General features: G+C 49.3%; 1 protein-coding gene across 2 annotated transcripts; it reads left to right on the top strand.

The window, feature by feature from the left end:
- Nucleotides 1-1,530: 1,530 nt before the first annotated feature.
- Nucleotides 1,531-19,664, top strand: CYP4B1 (cytochrome P450 family 4 subfamily B member 1). Of its 2 annotated transcripts, none has more exons than XM_072772264.1 (12): nt 1,531-1,770; nt 11,220-11,361; nt 11,538-11,582; nt 12,100-12,227; nt 13,043-13,167; nt 13,474-13,625; nt 13,776-13,882; nt 14,869-15,059; nt 17,182-17,315; nt 18,097-18,184; nt 18,262-18,344; nt 18,773-18,936. In XM_072772264.1, exons 1-12 carry the CDS (start codon nt 1,591-1,593, stop codon nt 18,799-18,801), a joined length of 1,404 nt encoding a protein of 467 aa, XP_072628365.1. In that variant the 5' UTR covers nt 1,531-1,590; the 3' UTR covers nt 18,802-18,936. The 2 variants fall into 2 exon arrangements, with proteins under 2 accessions (XP_072628365.1, XP_072628364.1); XM_072772263.1 differs by having other exon boundaries at nt 1,532-1,770; nt 18,097-18,161; nt 18,773-19,664.

The raw sequence follows: 19,664 nt of genomic DNA, 5'->3' as shown, positions 1-19,664 counted from the left end.
CCCGGAATCGAGTCCCGCATCAGGCTCCCAGCACAGAGCCTGCTTCTTCCTCTGCCTGTGTCTCTGCCTCTCTCTCTCTCTATCATGAATAAATAAATAAAATCTTAAAAAAAAAAAAAAAAGGCCAAGAGTGCTGCACCATGTTTGTGGCAGGACAAGGTATGTAGGACCTCTCTCCATCCTGCTAGTCTTCCCTCTGACTTCCTGTTTTTGATAGCCAACCCAGACTCTGGACCCTTCTACCCCAGGCCAGCTCGGAGCCACCGCACATGCACAGAGGGGGAGATCTTCCTGGGGCACACCTCTGACCATACTTTTTCCTGCTGAAGCCTCCTTCAATAGCTATCTCCGCTAGGCTCCAGCAATGCTATTTCTTCCCCTTCGTTCAGCCTCAGGAATGTTTTTTTCCAGCCACTGTTGCTAGTCTCTGGCTGTCACTTCATACCTTGTTTAATTCCCTGCCTTTCCCTCTGCATGCAAGTCTCTTCATCTGAGACATTTAGCACAGGGGGAGAGACAGCAGACTCTCCAGGCAAGTCTGGGGCCTGGGACAAGCTTGTTCTTCTTCTTCTTAAAGATTTTATTTATTCATTCGTGAGAGACAGAGAGAGGCAGAGACATAGGCGGAGGGAGAAGCAGGCTCCTCCCAGGGAGCCCGATGCAGGACCTGATCCCAGAATCCCGGAATCCCAGGATCATGCCCAGAGCCAAAGACAGATGCTCAACCGCTGAGCCACCCAGGCATCCCCAAGCTTGTTCTTCAACAGAACTCAGGCCTGGGGAATTGAGAGCTGCCATTCCTTACCATGAGATCTTGGACAATTCCCTGCCCCTCTCTGGTCCCAAGTGATTTGCTTCATTCACCTAGGAGTGATTAGATTTGACGCTGTCTCCTCATTGCCCTGAAAGTAACATTCTGTGTTCCTAAGTATCAAGTTTGTACTAAGATCTGGGGGATGGAGTTGACCTTTTTCTGATCTAGGATCTCTCTTCTGGGGCTAGAACCTCCTCCCTGAAGATGCTTCCCAAATAAAGACTTAAAGCACTATGAGCCTGGCCCAAATGCAAGCCCTCCCAGAGGTCTATACTGAAGAGGACAGGGGAAGCTTTCTTGTAAGAAAGCATAAGCAAGCTGAGGCTCAGTTTCATTATGTGGAAAATGGGTTAAAAAGTGAGTAGCTATGACCTCCCTGTTTGGGTTAAACAAGATAGTGGATAGGAAATTCCTAAGACATATCAAGTGCTTGTGTGGAAAGGCAGATATTATTACGCTAATGATTATACGCAGAATTGCCTTTTGTTTTCTCCATCAAAGAACCAAGGAGGCAGACCCATTGCCTGGTTTCTTTGAAGCCCACTATTGGGTTTCTCTTCAGCCGAGTTCTGGGAGGAGTCAGCTAGGCTGTCTCTCTGTTGTCTTGTGACTTTGGGGATGCTGTCTCTACACTTTGGAGCTCAGCCCAGCCTGAGTTGCTGCTGGGTACAGGGTGTGGCTGGAGGTAGGGGCTGGCAGGGTTCCAGGGTCTGCAGTATAAGGGAACCCAGGATGGGAGGAAGCAGGCCAGAGCCTTGGTGGCTGCAACTCCAACCATGGTTTCTACCTTGCTCTCCTTGAGTGTCTCCCATCTGGTCTTGTGGGCTACTGGATTGATCTTGGTCTTAGGCTTCCTCAAGCTCATCCGTCTGCTGTTGCGGAGACAGATGCTGGCCAGGGCTATGGACAGTTTCCCAGGGCCCCCCACCCACTGGCTCTTCGGACATGCCCAGGAGGTATGTGGGGAGAAGGGGTTGAAGAAAGAAAACAGCTTCCTTTCCTGCAGAGAATCTAGCCTAATTCCCCAGGGGCCGTGGAGGGGGTCCCTATGCTTAGGTAGGGGGATGGTGGCCTCAGAACCAGTTTCCATTCAGCTTTCCCAGCAGGTCTCCCCTTCACTCCTGCCTTCTGACCTGGCCCTGAGAGTGGGAGCACATCAAAGTTGGAGCCCAAGTAGACCAACTCGAGACTCCTTCGACTCCTTCTCCGGATCCTTCTCGGGCTCAGAATTCATACAAAGCTTCAGTGATAGTATGGGAGAAAACCCCCAGACAGTCCAGTAGAACATGACTATCTTGTTTAGAGCTTAGGCACCATCCTCTTCGTTCTGTGTGGTGTAAAGTTTTCCATTTTAAGAAAATAAAAGTCAAAGCAGAGATGAGTGCTGTTACCTGAGAGCCCTCCTGGAACATCTAAGTGGTTGGTACCCCCAAAGGCGAGGTTCTCTCTGCCATGACTCTGGGCTGGCTCAAAACCATGGCATCTTCCTGGATTCAGATCCTGGCTTATCCTCTCATTATCTCAGGGTGCTGGGATCACCTTAGCACCTGTTGTCAGGAGCACCTCTAGCTCCCTGCCTCTATGAGATCTAGACAAGAGTTTCCTGAACACAGACCAAGGGGCATCTGCATTGGAATCAACTGGGAGAAGCAGATTCCTTGGCCCCCAGTCCCAGGAGATTCTAATTAACATATTGGAACTAGTGATCTGAATGTATTTGTTTTAGTGAAACATTTTTTTCCTCCAGGTTTATCCATGTTATTTGCATTGGCAGAATTTCTTTTATTAAATAAAAAAAAACTAAACATAGCTACCATCTGTCACCATACAAAGTTATTACAATATTACTGAGTATATTCCCTGTGCTGTAACTTTGCATCCCCATGACGGATTTATTTTGTAACTGGAAGTTTGTACCTCTTAATACCCCTTGCCTCTTTTGCCCATCTCTCCACTCCATTTCCCCTCTGGAAACAATTAGTTTGTTCTCTAGGAGTCAGTTTCTCTTTTTTTGTTGTTGTTGTTTGTTTTATTTTTTAGATTTATATGATGAGGTCATGGTGAAATCATGGTATTTTTCTCTCCCATTTCATTTAGTATAGTATCCTCTAGGTCCATCCATGTTGTCACAAGTGGCAGTATTTCATTCTTTTTTAAGGCTCAGTAAGATTCCACTGTATATATACCACATCTTCTTTATCCATTCATCTATTGATGGACGCTTGGGTTACCTCTATATCTTAGTTATTGTAAATAATGCTGCAATAAACAATGGGGTCATATCTTTTTTTTTTAAAGATTTTATTTATTTATTCATGAGAGACACACAGAGAGAGGCAGAGACACAGGCAGAGGGAGAAGCAGGCTCCATTCAGGGACCCCGATGTGGGACTAGATCCCGGGTCTCCAGAATCACACCCTGGACTGAAGGCAGCACTAAACCACTGAGCCACCCAGGCTGCCCTCATATATCTTTTTGAACTAGTGTCTTCATTTTCCCTGGATAAATATTCAGAAGTGGTATTACTAAATTGTACGGTACTCCTATTTTTCATTTTTTGAGAAAACTCTATACTGTTTTCCATAGTGTCTGTACTAACATACATTCCCACCAACAGTGCATGAGGATTTCCTTTTCTGTATATCCTCACCACGACAAATTATTTCCTCTCTTTTAGTAATAACCATCCTGACAGGTGTGAGATGATTTCTTATTGTGATTTTGATTTGTATTTCCCTGATGATGAGTGATGTTGAGCATATTTTTATGTGCCTGTTGGCTTTCTGTATGTCTTTGGGAAAATGTCTGTTCAGGTCCTCTGCCCATTTGAAAATTGGATTGTTTTCTGTTTGTTTTGTTTTTGTTACTGTAGTTGTTGAGTTGTAGGGGTTCTTTATATAATTAGGATAGGAATCTGCATTTAAAAACCTCTCCAAAAGAAGCTTCGGTGGCTCAGCAGTTGAGGTTGAGCATCTGCCTTCGGCTCAGGGCACCGTGATCCTGGGGTCCCGGGATTGAGTCCTGCATCGGGCTCCCTGCATGGAGCCTGCTTCTCTCTCTGCTTGTGTCTCTGCCTCTCTCTCTCTGTGTATCTCATGAATAAATAAAATCTTAAAAAAAATAAAAACCTCTTCAAGCATTTTGCTGTGCATCTAGTTTTGGAAACCCAGGTATAAACGCCAGAGACTAAGGCATTCCCAAATACTTTTCTCCTTTCACTGTCTAGGGGACTCTCTCTCCTCCATGACTGATGCTGAGAATGAGCTTGACCTCCAGGAGAGGACTGCTCAGGCTTAATCTTGCTCTTACAAATAATCTCCTTCTCAGGATGGCTTAATAACCTAGCTGCATCCTGGAGAAACCCAGGAAAGGAAAAGATGAGTTAGGGAGCTGAATCAGACTCGGGTGGTGCTCTCAAGAAGCCTACTGTCTAGAGGGAAAAACAGACACCAAGGCCTTTCTTGCTCCAGGTTGAGTGAGATGCCTAACCAAGATTTTACAACAGCCACATGTTCTGTATCTCAGTATTTACCTCGTTGGATTGTCATCTTCTGTTTACTTGTTCATCCTGCCCACTAGACCATGACCTCTGGAAGATGGAGATCCATTCTGATTCATCCCTGTACCCTCAGGGTTTAGCACCAAGCCTGGCACAGAGTGGGCATCACTGAATGAACAAACAGAGAGCATTGGGGAGTGGGGAGGGGCTTTGATAGAGGAGGCAGTGATGAAGAAGACAAGTGGAAAGATCAGGTGGGGTTCAGGAGAGGTTTGCTAAGCACGGAAAGGGATGTGGGAAGGTTGAGGTCTGACCCTATGGGGATGTGAGGGGCATTTAGGGAGACCTTTGATTCCTTACCTTTTACATCCCTCCATTACTACTTGCCTCCACCAAAGCTAGGCTTGCCCTCAGCCCACGAGCTTTCCTAGGACAGGGACCTTGCTCCCCTACCCCATCTCAGAGCTGCCTTCTCTCCTCCCCCAAATACTCCCCCGGCTCCTCACCTTGAGAGTGTATAGAGGGCCTGGAACAGACTGGCTCTGGCTTCTTGGCTCTAACACAAGAATCTGGAGAGACTCATTACCAGGAAGAATAGGCAAAGGTAAGACGGGAGTTTGCTCTTCGGCCTACAAAGGTTTCCTGGGGAACCATGGCAGGCCTGACACCTTTGCCTTCCTCCAGGCTTTGTTACTTCTGCTGGGTCAGATCCACATCCGAGACTGAGAAATGTAGAGATAGGAGTAGGGGTTGTTTTTCAGAACAAAGATGAGGTTCAGAAAAGGCAAGATACTCACTTATGTCCATATATAGTAGTTCAGGAATTGAGTCAAGGCTGGGTGTAAGACTTGTGGCTTTTCATGCAGGACATGATCTGTCTGTACAAAGTAACTGCAAGTTTGATTCCTAGCCTAGTGATGGTGGGAGTAGGAAAAGAAGGTGGGTGGGTCAGAACTGTCCATCAGGATTAACTTCTTTCTTTTCTCTGGTTGCAGTTTACAGGCCCTGGAAGCAACAGCCTTCTCAATTCTCAGATTGTGTCCCTTTGAGGTGGGGTCATATTCTTCCAGGGTCCCCCTTCTCCTACTCTGGGGCCCAGAGAGGACTTTGCACATAGTAGGTGTCCAGCCATGTTGTTGGTGTGAGGTTGGGAGAGGCCCAAGAATCTGGACCGTTGTCAGGAGAGGAGGAGAGAATGCCAGCTCTGAGCTCAGGAAAGGTGATCCCCTGAGACTGCATAGGCCTCTTCCCTGACCCTGCTTACTACTGAGATAGTTCCCTTGATCTTGTGCTGTAGAGTCTGAGGGTCGGGGGCTCTGGCTCATTTATATTCAGTAGACATTGATGGATCTTCACTATGTTTCTGCTCTGCGCTTCCCTTTCCTTGTCAACAATATGGAGATAAACATTTTTACCTTGTTGGGTTAGAAGAGAATCGAAAAAGATAATGTATAGATAGGTACTCTGCAAATTCCTGGAGAGATATCAAGTGTTAAATCCTTGTAGAGGGATTCTTGCTGCAAAACACTGTGAGGTATTTGCTTCCTTCATCCTCTTCCTTCCTCTAAAACTAACCCAGTCTTTGGGAGCCATTATCGGTTTGTCTTTTCTCAAACAACTAGATGATTAAGAACTCTGGGTCTGGACCTCTGCTGAGGACAGAGGATGAAGTAATAAGACTAAAGCTGGCCCTAGAGTGATCTAGTTTGTATGAGAGATGGATAACACAACATGGTGTTCCAGATCCATGGGTGCAGGCAAGGTATGCTAGGGTGAGCCCGGAAAGATCTGAATGTGGCAGTCCATGGAGGGAAGGAAGGATGGAAGGGTGAAGAACACTACCTGTGCAGAGGTACAGAGGCTGGAAAGAGCATCGAGTGTATAGGAACTTAATATGTTCAACAAATATTTGTTTCTCAAGGTCTATTATGTGCCTGTGCTCATTTTTCTATACTTCTGGAGTGGTGAGAGGGAGAACATGATGGAGAGGACGAAGCTGGAAGAAGGTGGGGCAGATCACATAGGACCTTGTAGGCCATGTTGAAAGGCTTTATTCTGAGTGCAACAGGGAACCTTGAAAGGATTCAAGCCAGGGGAGTAATGAGCTCAGAACTGTGTGGTAGAAAGATCACCTTGGTTGGGATGGTGGATAGATTGACAGAGGCCAAATAGGAGGCAAGCAGAGACCAAATAGGAGTAGGACAGGGCCGAGGAGGCCATCCAAGCAGATGTTAGTAGAGTGAATAGTGAAATGGGGAGGAACAGAAGGTAAGGCAGGCTGTCCTGGTATCATGGGTATGGGAGAGGGGTAAGCCCTTTACCATAGCCAGATGTAAGGGTGTCAATGAGGTCCCCCACATGCACTAGGAATGGGGAGGGGGTAGGAGAGCCCTGGGAGCTTTGTTAAACTGTGGTATCAAAATAGATGGATCAGAACTGAATGTGGGAAAGTCACCAAAAGAGAGAAAAGGACTTGTCGAGCCACAAGACTGGATGGTAACGAGGAGGAATGAATTTCTAGGTCTAAGCGTAAACATGTGGCGATATGAGACCCAAGAAGGCTCAGAGCTGGCAGCACTTGTGTGTCTAGGCACAGGACCGTTGGATTCTGGATTTGAAGGGTTTCCCAGGAACTGCTACATCTGGCTCTCTTAGTTCTGGTTAGTTGATTTTAGGGTTTGATGGATTTGCAGAGGAGAGAGACAGCCTCTGTAGGACATCCCCTCTGGTGCTGCTATAAATAATGAAGAAAGCCCCATTCCATGTTTCTGGCTGGTGTCAGAGTGGATGGCAATTCCATTCTTAGGTATGTGAGGAGGGGTAGAATTGGAAGGAAGACGTACTGTGTTCATGTTTGAAAATGCTGGGTCTGAGGAGCCTGGAGGGTGTCATTCAGAGATGTCCAGAGGATGGCTGTGTCATGTTTCCGGAGCTCAGGAGAAAGATAAACTGGGACGTGCTGTCAATTTTGGAAATAGTCTCAGGTAGATGGCAAAGGAAGCCATGGGAGTAGGTGAGAGCCTCCAGGGAGAAGGTGCAACCTAAGAAGAAGCCCAAGTCTGAAACTGGGGGAGCCTCAGTCTTTGATTTACAAATAATGGGTATAGAGCTGCTGTATCAAGAGAGGTGGGAAGACATCTAGGACAGAATTCAAGAAAGAGAGGGGGTGGGACACCTGAGTGGTTCAGCGCTTGAGCATCCGCCTTCAGCTCAGGGCATGATCCCCGGGTCCCGGGATCGAGTCCCACGTCGGGCTCCCTGCATGGAGCCTGCTTCTCCCTCTGCCTGTGTCTCTGCCTCTCTCTCTGTGTCTCTCATGAATAAATAAATAAAATTTAAAAATAAATAAATAAAAAAATTAAAAAAAAAAAAGAAAGAGAGGGCACTCGACTGTGTCACAGCAGCTGCAAAGCCTCTGGGCTCACCCCCCCTCCCCAGGAGGGCATTGGTCACAATAGCAAGACCAATTTTGGAGAGTTAGGGGCTGAGGAGGGAGGAAGTGAAACAGTGAGACAATTCTTTTGAGAAGTTATGAAAGGAGAAGGAAATGGGGAGGAGGAGACAAAACCAAGGGAGGTTTTTTTTTTGTTGTTGTTTAGTAAGTAAGGGAGACTTGAGCATGTTTTAAATGCAGATGGGAAGGAGCCAATAATGAGGATGGGTCTATGATGTGGGAGAGAAAGGGGCTGACTGATGGGTGAAGTGCCTGAGGGGAGGGGTTGGAATCCAAAGGGACTGGCCTTGGACAGACCCTGGGCACTTCCTCTACTGGAACAGGAAGGAAAGTGGGGAGGCTAGGTCCAGGGCAGGTAGTTCTTCAAGTCTGGCAGTTGACTTTTAGGGACCTCTTATCTGATGGCTTCTGTTTTGTCCGTGAAGTAGAGCAAGGTTAATTTGCTGGGAGCAAGGAGTAGAGGGGTAGAGGGGACAGTTGGGGAAAGAACAGCTTTTGAGAAGCAGACAATGGTCAATGCTATGGAACTTTCTAGAAGGTATTTCTGCTCATCTCTGCTCAAATGTTCCCTAAAAGAGGCCTTCCCCAACTCTCTCAACTCCCTGTCTACAGTAGCAGCCCTGCCCCTTACCTTTCTTTATTTTTCTTCCTAGAGTTATTACTACCTGAAATTGTATTGCTGATGTATTTTGTTATCTGTTTATTTCCTTTCCCCCACCTGGAATGTGAGCTTGGGGAGGGCAGGGCTTTGTCTGGCTCATTACTCTTCCCCCAGGAGCCAGCATCATGTCTGGCACTGAGAGTGGGTACTCCATGCCCACTTGCTGAATGCATGAATGAATCCCTGGGGGATCCAACTCAGGGCAGCAAAACCACTCATATGAGGTGAGGACTAATGTCTGCATCCCCATGGACTTGGGCACTTCTTGGGCCCATGCCCTCCTGCCTTCTTAGGTGTGTGGATGCTTATCTGTGCTTCCCCCACCCTCAATCTAGTCATTCTTGGGGCTGGAGCTCATCCTCGGTGCTGAAGTCAGAAAGGTGTTGGGGGTATAGCATAGGCTTTGGGATGGAAAGACCTGGACTTGAGAGTTGTGTGACTTTGGGCACGGCCCACCATCACTTCTTAGCCAACATGTGGTGTCTAGGAGAGACATGGTGACCCATGTCAGTCTCACTCAAAGTTCCTCTGCTCCTTCTCTTGATCCAGGGGTCTCTTCTGAGTTATGTTCACACCTGTTCACATGTACATTTGTAGTAGTACACTTGTATCTGAAAGGGAGGATGGAGAATGAAGTTGCCTATTTGTCGCCAGGGGGGAGATGACTTGTCTACCCATGGGAGCAGTACACATTAGATCCCCTCCCTCTAGGCTCCCAATGGCTCTCTACTTAACTCCATAGAGTTTGTGTAAACTGAGTCCATTTTTTTATGGTTATTTCAGACATGCTGCCTCATCTCAATTGTTGTTGGTCCTTCTTGGTAGTTGCTCCTAACTGTTTAGCTTTGAATACACAACTTTACTGTCTTTGACACTGGTTGGGGCTGATGCACACGCTGAGTGCAGCCCCGTCTTGTGGGGATGGGCAGTGTCCTCAACGTGGGGTGAGGGAGGACTGAGACTAGAGCACCCACAGGCACCTAAGGATGTCCATCGGGGAGGAGAGCAGATCTGGGCAATCCCAGTACTTCCCTGGTCTGTGGGAGCCTGGGTGGCCCCAAAAAGCAGATGGACAGTAACAGAGAAGACCACATGCAGTAACCAGGTTTCCAAGGGAATGGAAATGGAGGGGGTAACCCAGCTCAGCTTCCCACGTGATCTGAGACAAGGTTAGGTGAATCCTTTTTCCATGAGTGGAAGAATCTTAGAGCATGTGCAGAGTGAATTCTTTAGCATGGTTTGGGGGCATTTGGGAGTAGGTTGTGGCAGGAGATGCAGGGAGGAGGCAGATGTTGGGGAAAGGTAGACTTGAAGGGGAGGGAAGTACAAGTCAAGGGCTTACCTTGTGCAGGATCCAGTGCTAAGCTCTTCCCACAATATATCAGTGAAGGGCTTTAAATGCCCTGTGACCCCAACTAATAACACAGGGCCTGCATGATTTAATTAATGTCAAAATAATCCTATAAAGTAAGTTATCATCCCCATTTTATAGATGAGGAGAGTAAGATGCAGAGAGCCTAAAGATCTTGCCCAAGTTCACTCATCTAAAAAATAGGGGAAATCAATATTCAAATGTAGACCTTCCAAGGTCCAAAGATTGCAGGCTGTGTTCCTTGGCTTCCTGGGTTCACATCCCAGCTCCCTGATCAGCAATTACTCCTCCTCCTCACAAATTCCAGAGCTCAGACTTTATTCTGAGGCCCATGGGCAGGGGACGGACGAGTTTTAAGCAGATCTCTGAAAGACTCCCTTTGATTAGGGTACATCCCTATAATGGAACACCATGCAATGAAAAGAGTTAAACATTTTGAAGGACAGTTAAATACACTAGTTTGAAAAGAAGGACAAGACACAGTAAATGAAAAAAGTGGGTTTCTGAAAAGTGCTTATTGTATACTCCATTTACAGAAAACACCTCTGGGTGAGTAAATGTGGCTAGAAAACCCCCCAAAGAGCACACACCATCCTCTGGATGGCCTCTCCAGCCTCAGGCCACCGTCCCACCAAGTAGCAGCTCCTGGAAGACACCCCACTTTGTCCTGTGCCAGAGCATTTGTGCTTGCTGTTTGCTCTTCCTGGAAGGCTCTCCTTGCTCTTTGCACTGCCAGCTCCTTGTCATCCTCCAGCTTTCACCTCAAATGTCCTCTCCCACCAGAAGCCAGCCTCCATCTCCCTAAGCAGCTTCCCCTGAAGTCTCTCTCTTGACGCCATGCTTGCTCCCTGCCTAGCACTTCCCGCTCTGTGTGTTCACGTTCCTTCATTGTTTAGTTGCATCTGTCTGCCCCATAGAATAAAGGGTAGGAGCAGGTCTGTCCCATGCCCTGAGATGTCTAGACAGTGCCCTGCACATAGCAGGTCCTCAAAAAATGAGCCCAATAACATAACAGTGTCGGAATTGAGCAGATTTCTGCATTGCACGGCAAGCTGGTGTTCTCTCTCTCTCTCATGAAAACAGTTAACAACAGAGAAAGAAATCTCTCGTGAGAGTAGGATAGATGGAGGGGTTGATGACAGGAACCAGATAGAAGCAGGTTGGTCAGTTTGGGGTTGTTGACCTCACCCAGGTACAGGAAGAGGGTGGCTTGGGCTTAGAGTGGTGGCTCCTGGGCTGGAGAAGGGACTGAGCCCAGAGAAATTAAGACTGTGACTAGCTGGGAGAGGGGTGCAGGGTGAGGCAAGGATGTTCCCAGTGTCTGTCTGGGCAGCCTCTCCTCTTCCTTCCCCAAAGACTTAGGGCCTGGCTGCTGACAGTGGGTTCCTGAGTATCCCAGCCTTCTGTCACTATTTCAGATCCAGCAGACGGGGAGCCTGGACAAGGTGGTGACCTGGGCCCACCAGTACGATTATGCCCACCCACTCTGGCTTGGACCGTTCCTTGGCTTCCTGAACATCTATGAGCCGGACTATGCCAAAGCTGTGTACAGCCGAGGGGGTGAGGACTCCCGGGAGAGGAGGTGGCTTCCTGAGAGCAAAGGGCTCAGGGCTCCAAGTGGGGAGGAGTCCTGGGCTCTGCATCTTAAGTCTGGGCAGCTAAGGTCCCATTGATCAGTAAGCCTCCTCTGGGTACCTGCTAGTTTCTGCATGACCCGTCTTCTCTTTCTCCTGCAGATCCGAAGGCTGCAGATGTGTATGACTTCTTTCTGCAGTGGATTGGTGAGTGGGCGCTTGCCTTCCCCGCCCTTGATGCTGGGTTACCAGGATCCTTCCCAGTCCCATCCCTCTCTGCCCATGCCCACTGAGTCTGTTTTCTCACATGGGACCGCCTGGCCCCCAAATGCCCCTCCTAAGATTAGCTGCTCAGTGGGGAGACAGGGAAAGAGACAAGAGAACGTCCAGCTGGCTGGGGAAAGTGGGGCTTAGGTACCTTCTCCTTCTGGGCACGTCCTCTTCCTTGGAAAGGCTGAGCAAGGGCTCTGGAAAATATGTGAGTATGAGGAACAGCTTCCTGGAGGAGGTGGCACTGGAGTATGATCCCAGGAGATTTTGTGGGTGGTGTTGGCCAGACAAAAGCCTGAGGAGAGGAGCGGCTGCAAGGCTGGGTGGCTGGAAGGTGGAGCTGGGCTGGAACATGCGGCTGGGCAAGAAGGACTGGGGTGGCACCCCCGGGCTGCCACGGATGGGGCAGGATTGTGTGGACTGATCAGCTTTCCCTCTGTCATCTCTTCCCCAGGGAAAGGCCTCCTGGTCCTCCAGGGGCCCAAGTGGTATCAGCACCGCAAGCTGCTTACACCTGGCTTCCACTATGATGTGCTGAAATCCTATGTGGCTGTGTTCACCAACTCCACGCACGCTATGCTGGTGAGCTCCCAGTACCAGGCTCCTGGAGGCTGTGGCTGCTGGGCCAGCCTCTCTCCAGCTCCAGTTTTCCCTGGGGGAGGGCGATGAGGAGATTCACCAAGTCCCTGAGACCTCATTCTGCCGGCAATAGCAGTGCCAAGCTGCGTTGTTCCTGACACCTACTGCATACTGGGTGTTGACCAGGTGCTGAGGCTCCGAGTGGCTGGGCAGCCATGGCCCTCATGTCCACTGGGAGAGCCAGGCCCCCTTCTTCAATAGAGGTCAAAGGCCTCTATGAGGCCCAGGTAAGTCTCCTCTTGTAGCAGACTAGATGGATGCCTATATTTGATAATGCTAGAAAGGTCTTTCACATCTGGAAAGTGCCTCCTCCTCATTCTCTGCCTACCACAATTGCCTAAAATAATATCATTAGCAACTCATCTCTGAAAGGGATGCCCAAGGTCAGGGGTCAGGCTCTGAGTCTCAGGGCTGGATATTCCCTAGAAGTTACCCAGGCTAGTCTTTCCCCTTGCAGAAAACTCCTCCCCAGCATCATGGCAGGCCTGATTATACACAGGCTGTGCTGGGGAGATCCCCACCTCTCAGCTTTCCTCTTCCCTTATGTGAGCTGCCTGGCTCAGTGTCTGGTTGTGCTGCTCAGGCCTGCCTCGTGGTGCCACCCTAGCCTGAAGTCCTTACCTCTGCATTCCAGTGGGCTGGAGGCCAGGCAAGGGACTTGGTGCATGGGGGAGAGGACAGGTGTGTGTGGGTCCTTGAGGGAAGAGGCTGGGTGCCCAGCTGACCTCCTGACATTACCCTCCATCTCTGGGCTCCAGGACAAGTGGGAGGAAAAGGCTCGTGAAGATAAGAGCTTTGACATCTTCTGTGACGTGGGCTACATGGCACTGGACTCCCTCATGAAGTGCACCTTTGGCAAAGGAGACAGCAGTCTGGGCCACAGGTCAGGGGCTACTCGGGGGCTGACCACAGTCTCTACCCAGGCCAGCTCAGATGGGAGTCAGCAGGACCCCTGGGGCCCTGGTCTGAGAGGACATGGGGTCCTGCCCTAGGGAGTCCCAGCTTGGGCGGGGGTAGGAAGGCCTTCCCCATGGTGGGGAGACAGATTCTGCCTTTAGCAGGGAAGCTAAAGCGGCAGAGAGAGGAGGGCAGGGAGCCCTGTGGTTGGGCCCAGATGCTGGAGTGCAACGCCCCAGGTTCCACTGGGGGTCAGGGTCTGAAAGCTCCTCCCTGCTCTTCTCCTGTGTAGGGACAGTAGCTACTACTCGGCTGTCCGCGATCTCACTCTGCTGATGCAGCAGCGCATCGAGTCCTTCCAGTACCATAACGACTTCATCTACTGGCTCACCCCACACGGCCGCCGCTTCCTGCGGGCCTGCCAGGCAGCCCACGACCACACAGGTGGGCCTTTCCCACAGAGCCCACCCCACAGGAAGGGTCCAGTCTAGCTCCTTCAGGCCCCTCTGGGTCCCCTGCCATTACAGGATCTCTGTCCCCCTACGGGTAGAGGATGGGTCCCCCTGGCAATGACTCTCTGTGCTCCTGGCCCAGACCAGGTCATCAGGGAACGAAAGGCAGCCCTGCAGGATGAGAAAGAGCAGGAGAAGATCCAGAACCGGAGGCACCTGGACTTCTTGGACATTCTCCTGGGGGCTCGGGTGAGTGAGTGCACAGTTGGCCACCCCCACCGAGAACTTCTCTCAGAGCGGTCTTGAGGCCATTTTTCTGGGACAGGGTTTGCTGGACAGTGGCTGAGGCTGTTAAGCATTTTCCTCCTTTTCCTCCAGCAAATATGGCCTGCTCCTTGTCTTATGAACACATCAGCAAAGGCTCAGAGATGGCAAGGTGCAGGATGTGGCGGCTGTGGCATTGGGGAGAGACATAGTAGCAGGGAGATGGGTCACATGCTAGAGCCCTAAAGACCAATTCTAGACTTCTTTCTTTTTTGTCTGAGAGAGAGAGAGAAGGGTGGAGGGGTGGGGCAGGGAGGGGCAGAGGGAGAGAGAGAATCCTAAGCAGGCTCCAAGCCTAGCATGGAACCAGATGCATGGCTAGATATCACCACCCTGAGATCATGACCTGAGCCGAAATCAAGAGTTGGATGCTTAACTGACTGAACCACCTAAGTGCCCACCAATTCTAGACTTCTAAGACCGAAGAATCTTAGAATCTTGGATGCCATTCATTCATTCATTCATTCATTCATTCATCATTTATTCATTCATCCCTTTATTCATCTACTCTCCAAACTCACTAACCCCTACTCTGGGTTAGTTCCCATGTAGAAGAGGAGAAAGACCTGGCCTTGTCCCCCAGACATTTACAGTCTAGTGCAGGAGATAGGAGGTAGATGTTGACAAAGATCTCTCCTCTGCCAGGTGGCATTCTGAGCAGAATTGACAGTTAGGGCTGGGTAAGGTCACAGATCACTTGGGCAGAGGGATCAGGGAAGGTTTCCTGGAGTAGGAGGCATCCAAGCTCCTGTGCCTGGGAGGATTAGGAATCTGGGAGAAGGTCTCAACCCTCAGTCTGAAAAGGAGCTTTCCTCCCTTCCCTCAGACCTTCACTTGAGAACTGTTATGAGGTCCTGTTGGTACCTATCTCAAATGTCTTGGGCTGTCCCATTATGCCTTCCCTAACCCAGGATGAAAATGGGATCAAGTTGTCAGACGCAGACCTCCGGGCTGAGGTAGACACATTCATGTTTGAAGGCCATGACACCACCACCAGTGGCATTTCCTGGTTTCTCTACTGCATGGCTCTCTACCCCCAGCACCAGCATCGTTGTCGGGAGGAGGTCTGCGAAATCCTTGGGGACCGGGATTCCTTCCAGTGGTGAGTGAGGCTGTGGGTGATCCCAGGCTGTCCTGTGTCTCTGTCCCAGGGATGTGCTGGGCTTATGCTACCCGGGGTCATCTTCAGATGATGCATGGCCATCCTGGAAACCAGGGGAGGATGGTGGCAGTTTCCTGCTCTCACCAGCTGTGGCTTCTGTGGGGGAGCTCTGAGGATACATGCCTGAGCTCATTCTCTCATAGTGGACCCTTTTAAAACAGGACTGTTGACAATTCACAGATAGGAATCTGGGAGACCTTCTCCCAGATTCCTATCTGTCCTCCCAGGCACAGCTTGGATGCCTCCTACACCAGGAAACCTTCCCTGATCCCTCTGCCCAAGTGACCGGTGACTTTTTTGTGCACTTACTCCTGTGGGTAGAACCTGACTGCCCTTCTGGATTGCTAGATGGAACAATGGGGCACTGGGAGAAAGAAAGAGAGAGAGAAAGAGAAAGAGAAGGAGAGAGAAACAGAGGAGGGAGTTGGGGATGAATACAGCTGGGATAGCTGGGGAGCTGACCTGCCACCCATCCTCCTCCCTGCCACCCATCCTCCTTCTGCACACCTGCCTTTGGATCACCATATGCTTGGCCTCCTGTCACATATGTCATCTGTGCTACCTCCCACGTGGAGTTAGGTACACAACACAGCACAGAAAATGCTCAGTCCATGGGAGAGACTTTAGATTCACCTGAGGGAGACTAACCTATAGTTTCAGGATCTGAGATTTGGTGTCTCCACCATCCACTTTTATTGGCAGGTGTTGGAAACCTCCCAGGGTGTCCAGCCACGTGCCAGTGCTTCTGGGGGTACCAGGTGGGGAGAGGAGGAGAAGGAGCCAAGTTGCTGCCCTTTGGATATTTTTATTATTATTTTAAGATTTATTTATTTATTTATTTATTTATTTATTTATTTATTTATTTATTTATTTATGATAGAGAGAGAGAGAAAGGCAGAGACACAGGAGGAGGGAGAAGCAGGCTCCATGCCGGGGAGCCTGACGTGGGACCCGATCCCGGGACTCCAGGATCACGCCCTGGGCCAAAGGCAGGCGCTAAACCGCTGAGCCACCCGGGAATCCCTGGATTTTTTTTAGAAAAACAAACTCACATAACCCAAAATCTAGACAAAACCACCAAATGGAGTAAGGCTGAGAGGCCTCACGTTGAGAGCAGAAGAATCAGAAGGGGTGGCGCTTGAGTTGGCTTTCCTAGGAGAGGTGAAACTCAGATAAGCAAAGGAAGAGACAAATAGGCCTTCCCGGTTGGTAACAACACGAACGCCACCTAGAGGCAGAGAGTAAAAATACTTATTCTCACTTCATCTAGAACTTGAAGCAACTTCAAGAACACTTACTCAATACTATAAAAAAGGCACAAAGGGAAAATGAGTAACGGTATGTAATACTTTGTGAATTCTAGTTGAAAAATCTCTTCTCCTAGTTTGTAAAATGCCATTTCATCTCCCCTAAGGTATCTTTGGATGAATATAAGTTCCCTGTTTTAATAAAGTCAAGTATATCTTAAAAAAAAAATTGAGGACTGAGTGGAAAAGCCCTAGGGCTTGGGGCTCTGTAATAAAGTGCTGTGCAATAGTCATGATTGAACCACATTTGGGACTGAGCTTCCTAGTGGCAAAGGGGAAACATAAGTTTTGTTTTTTACCTGAGCTTGTTACTGCATTCAACCAATATATATCAGCCCCTGTTTTTTTCCATCTTGTTCCACATGGGAAACCAGGTGGAACCTAAAGAATTGTCCCTTGTGGGGCTTCTGTGGGGGCCTTAAGAGACTCAGGAGTGGCATTTTCTTGATTGCTGGGTTCACATACAGCTCTAGGGTCCTGTGTCTTCCCTTCCTAGCAGTGAGGATGGAGAGGTGGAGAAAAAAGGAGCCAGAGAAAAAGAAGAACAGGAGGGAAAAAGGAAAATTGGAGCCAGATCCCTTGGGTCAGAGTGGCTACCCCATATCCAATCTGGTCTGTGCACTTGGAACACCTATGTCCGTCTCACCATTGGATGTGCCATGGTGGTTAAGGGGGAAAGATGGAGTTGGACCCTGTCTTCCTGTGGAATTCCCTTGCTTCCCATGCCCAGAAAGGTCTGGTTGTATTGCTGGCAGGGATGATCTGGTGAAGATGACCTACTTGACCATGTGCATCAAGGAAAGCTTCCGCCTCTACCCACCCGTGCCCCAGGTATACCGCCAGCTCAGCAAGCCTGTCAACTTTGTGGATGGCCGATCCCTACCTGCAGGTGAGTTGGAGTGGATCTGAGGGTGGAACTGGAGTCCTTGTGGATGCTTCTCTGACACTCTCTGTGCCTTTGGTGAATCTTTGCACAAGTGGGGAAGAGCTCAGGCTTTGTGGTTGGCCTGGGTCCAAATCCCGGCTCTACAATGTATGGTAGAGTGTAAATCCCTCTACCTCAAGCCTCTATTTCCTCTTGTATAAAATGGGAGCAATAAGAGTATTTACCTGACAGTGTTGTTGTCAGGATGAAAGAGACAATATTTGCCAGGGCTGTCTTATACCACCATGTAGGTTGTGCCCTGAGCAACTTCAGAAGGCACCATTCACATAGACTATGGTGATGTACAGTGCCCAAGCTATACAACTGTATGTGGTAGCTTTGTAAGGAGTGTTAAACTCTATCTGGCGCACAACATGCACCCAATGAATGGTTGATGTTGCTACTGATAGAATGATGTCATGAATAGTAACTTTCCTCCAATTATTTGAAAACAGAAAGTGTAATAGGCCTTGTTTTTCATACCTCCAGTCCTTCTTTTTCTCTCCCCATTTTATAAATGTCTGTGTTAGGTGCTGTGTCCAGTGCTGGGGCTAGAGGACGTAGATATGATGATGATCGACAGCACTTTGATGTCTTGATGGTGGTCATGAATCCTCCATAACTGGCAGGGGTCAGGCAGGAGCTGGTGCCCAGTTAGAAGGACACTAGGAGATCCTGACACTGTGAAGACGTGGTGTGGCTATCCCAGGACCACCTAACTACCAGGCCTCTGCTCTGTCCACAGGCAGCCTGATCTCTCTGCACATCTATGCCCTCCATAGGAACAGTGCAGTGTGGCCTGACCCTGAGGTACCACACACCTGGACCTGGAGGTCAGATGGGGTGGGAGGTTATGGTGGTCACCCTCCCCAGGACCTGGTAGGTATTTAAGCAAGTCTTGTCCCCTCAGGTCTTTGACCCTCTGCGTTTTTCCTCTGAGAATGTGGCCAGACGCCACCCCTTTGCCTTCATGCCCTTCTCTGCTGGGCCCAGGTAAGGGGAGGACCAACATCCCCAGGCCCCCAGGACTGGGGAGGGAAGAATGGAGGATGTTGTGGGGAAAGCATCATTTTGGGAACTCTGTGATAAGGGAGCCGTCTCTGGGTTTTTGATGATCCTAAGGTAGGGTAAGTTCCAGGGACCCTCTTCTTGCCATTAGCATATTCATGTCCCTGGCAGTTGGTGGGCTGGCTGAGTCATTCCAAGAAAGGTCCCCCAACCGGAATTCCCAATGTGAATCTACTCAGTTGGGGACTCTCACTGTGCTCCCAAGATCTGTTTCCTAAGCCCAAGTCAATCAACCAATCAGCCAATTATTCATCCACAAATAGTTATTGTTTTTTTTTTGGCCACTAAGAGCCCTGAATTTGCTCACTCTGGACACCCCATAACCTGATGCCACCTTGTGCTGCTTACAACAGGAACTGCATTGGGCAGCAGTTTGCCATGAATGAGATGAAGGTGGTCACAGCTCTCTGCTTGCTCCGCTTTGAGTTCGCCCTGGACCCCCTGCAGCTTCCCGTCAAGATGCCCCAGCTGATCCTGCGCTCCAAGAATGGCATCCACCTCCACCTGAAGTCGCTACGTCTGGGCTCTGGGAAGTAGCTCTGCTGAGAGCAGGGTCCCAGGCAGCCTAGACTGTAGCTCTCCCTGGACCCTACCCTCCTCAGGCTGGACTGTAGAATAGCTGTGGCTCTCTGTCTTGGGAGGCTTGTAGTTTAGAAGGGAAGCAAGCACCCACATAAACAATCTCCCGGAGGGCAGTGCCATGCAGGCATATGTGTCCAGAAATGCTTAGTATATATGTATTCTAGAGCTTATTCATTCATTCAGCAAACATATGGTGAACACCTACTTGTTTCTGGAATCTTCCTTTATCTCCTATAATTGGCAATATTTCTAGAATATAGCAGAAACTTATATGCCAGTTGTGGTGACACAATGAATACAATGGAAGCTGTGTCTTGGGCTTCATGATTATGATCAGTCTCTCATGTACTCCCTATGAAAGAGGGATGGCTTTTGGGCTTTCCCCTTCACTGAGATATATGTCTCTGCTTGACTGTGTTTGTGCATGTGTGTAATATAACAGACATAAGGACAAATTGGGTAAACAAAATGGTACAGGGGCACCTGGGTGGCTCCCTTGGCTAAGCCTTTGGCTCAGGTCCTGATCCCAGGGCCCTGGGATGGAGCCCTGTATCAGGCTCCCTGCTCAGTGGGGAGCCTGCTTCTCCCTCTCCCTCTGCTGCTCCCCCTGCTTGTTCTCTCTCTCTGTCAAATAAATAAAACATTTAAATAAACAAACAAAAA

The sequence above is a fragment of the Canis lupus genome, chromosome 13 (assembly GCF_048164855.1).
Source record: "Canis lupus baileyi chromosome 13, mCanLup2.hap1, whole genome shotgun sequence".
In the NCBI taxonomy this organism is placed as follows: Eukaryota; Metazoa; Chordata; class Mammalia; order Carnivora; family Canidae; genus Canis; species Canis lupus.
This window is presented reverse-complemented; position numbering and strand designations above follow the sequence as displayed.

Bases quoted from the DNA above. Each gene is read 5' to 3' on its own strand.
- CYP4B1 (XM_072772263.1), top strand. From the start codon at position 1,591: ATGGTTTCTACCTTGCTCTCCTTGAGTGTCTCCCATCTGGTCTTGTGG. The intron at 11,583-12,099 runs GTGAGTGGGCGC...TCTCTTCCCCAG, and splicing joins CTTCTTTCTGCAGTGGATTG to GGAAAGGCCTCCTGGTCCTC. The intron at 13,883-14,868 runs GTGAGTGAGTGC...TCCCTAACCCAG, and splicing joins ACATTCTCCTGGGGGCTCGG to GATGAAAATGGGATCAAGTT.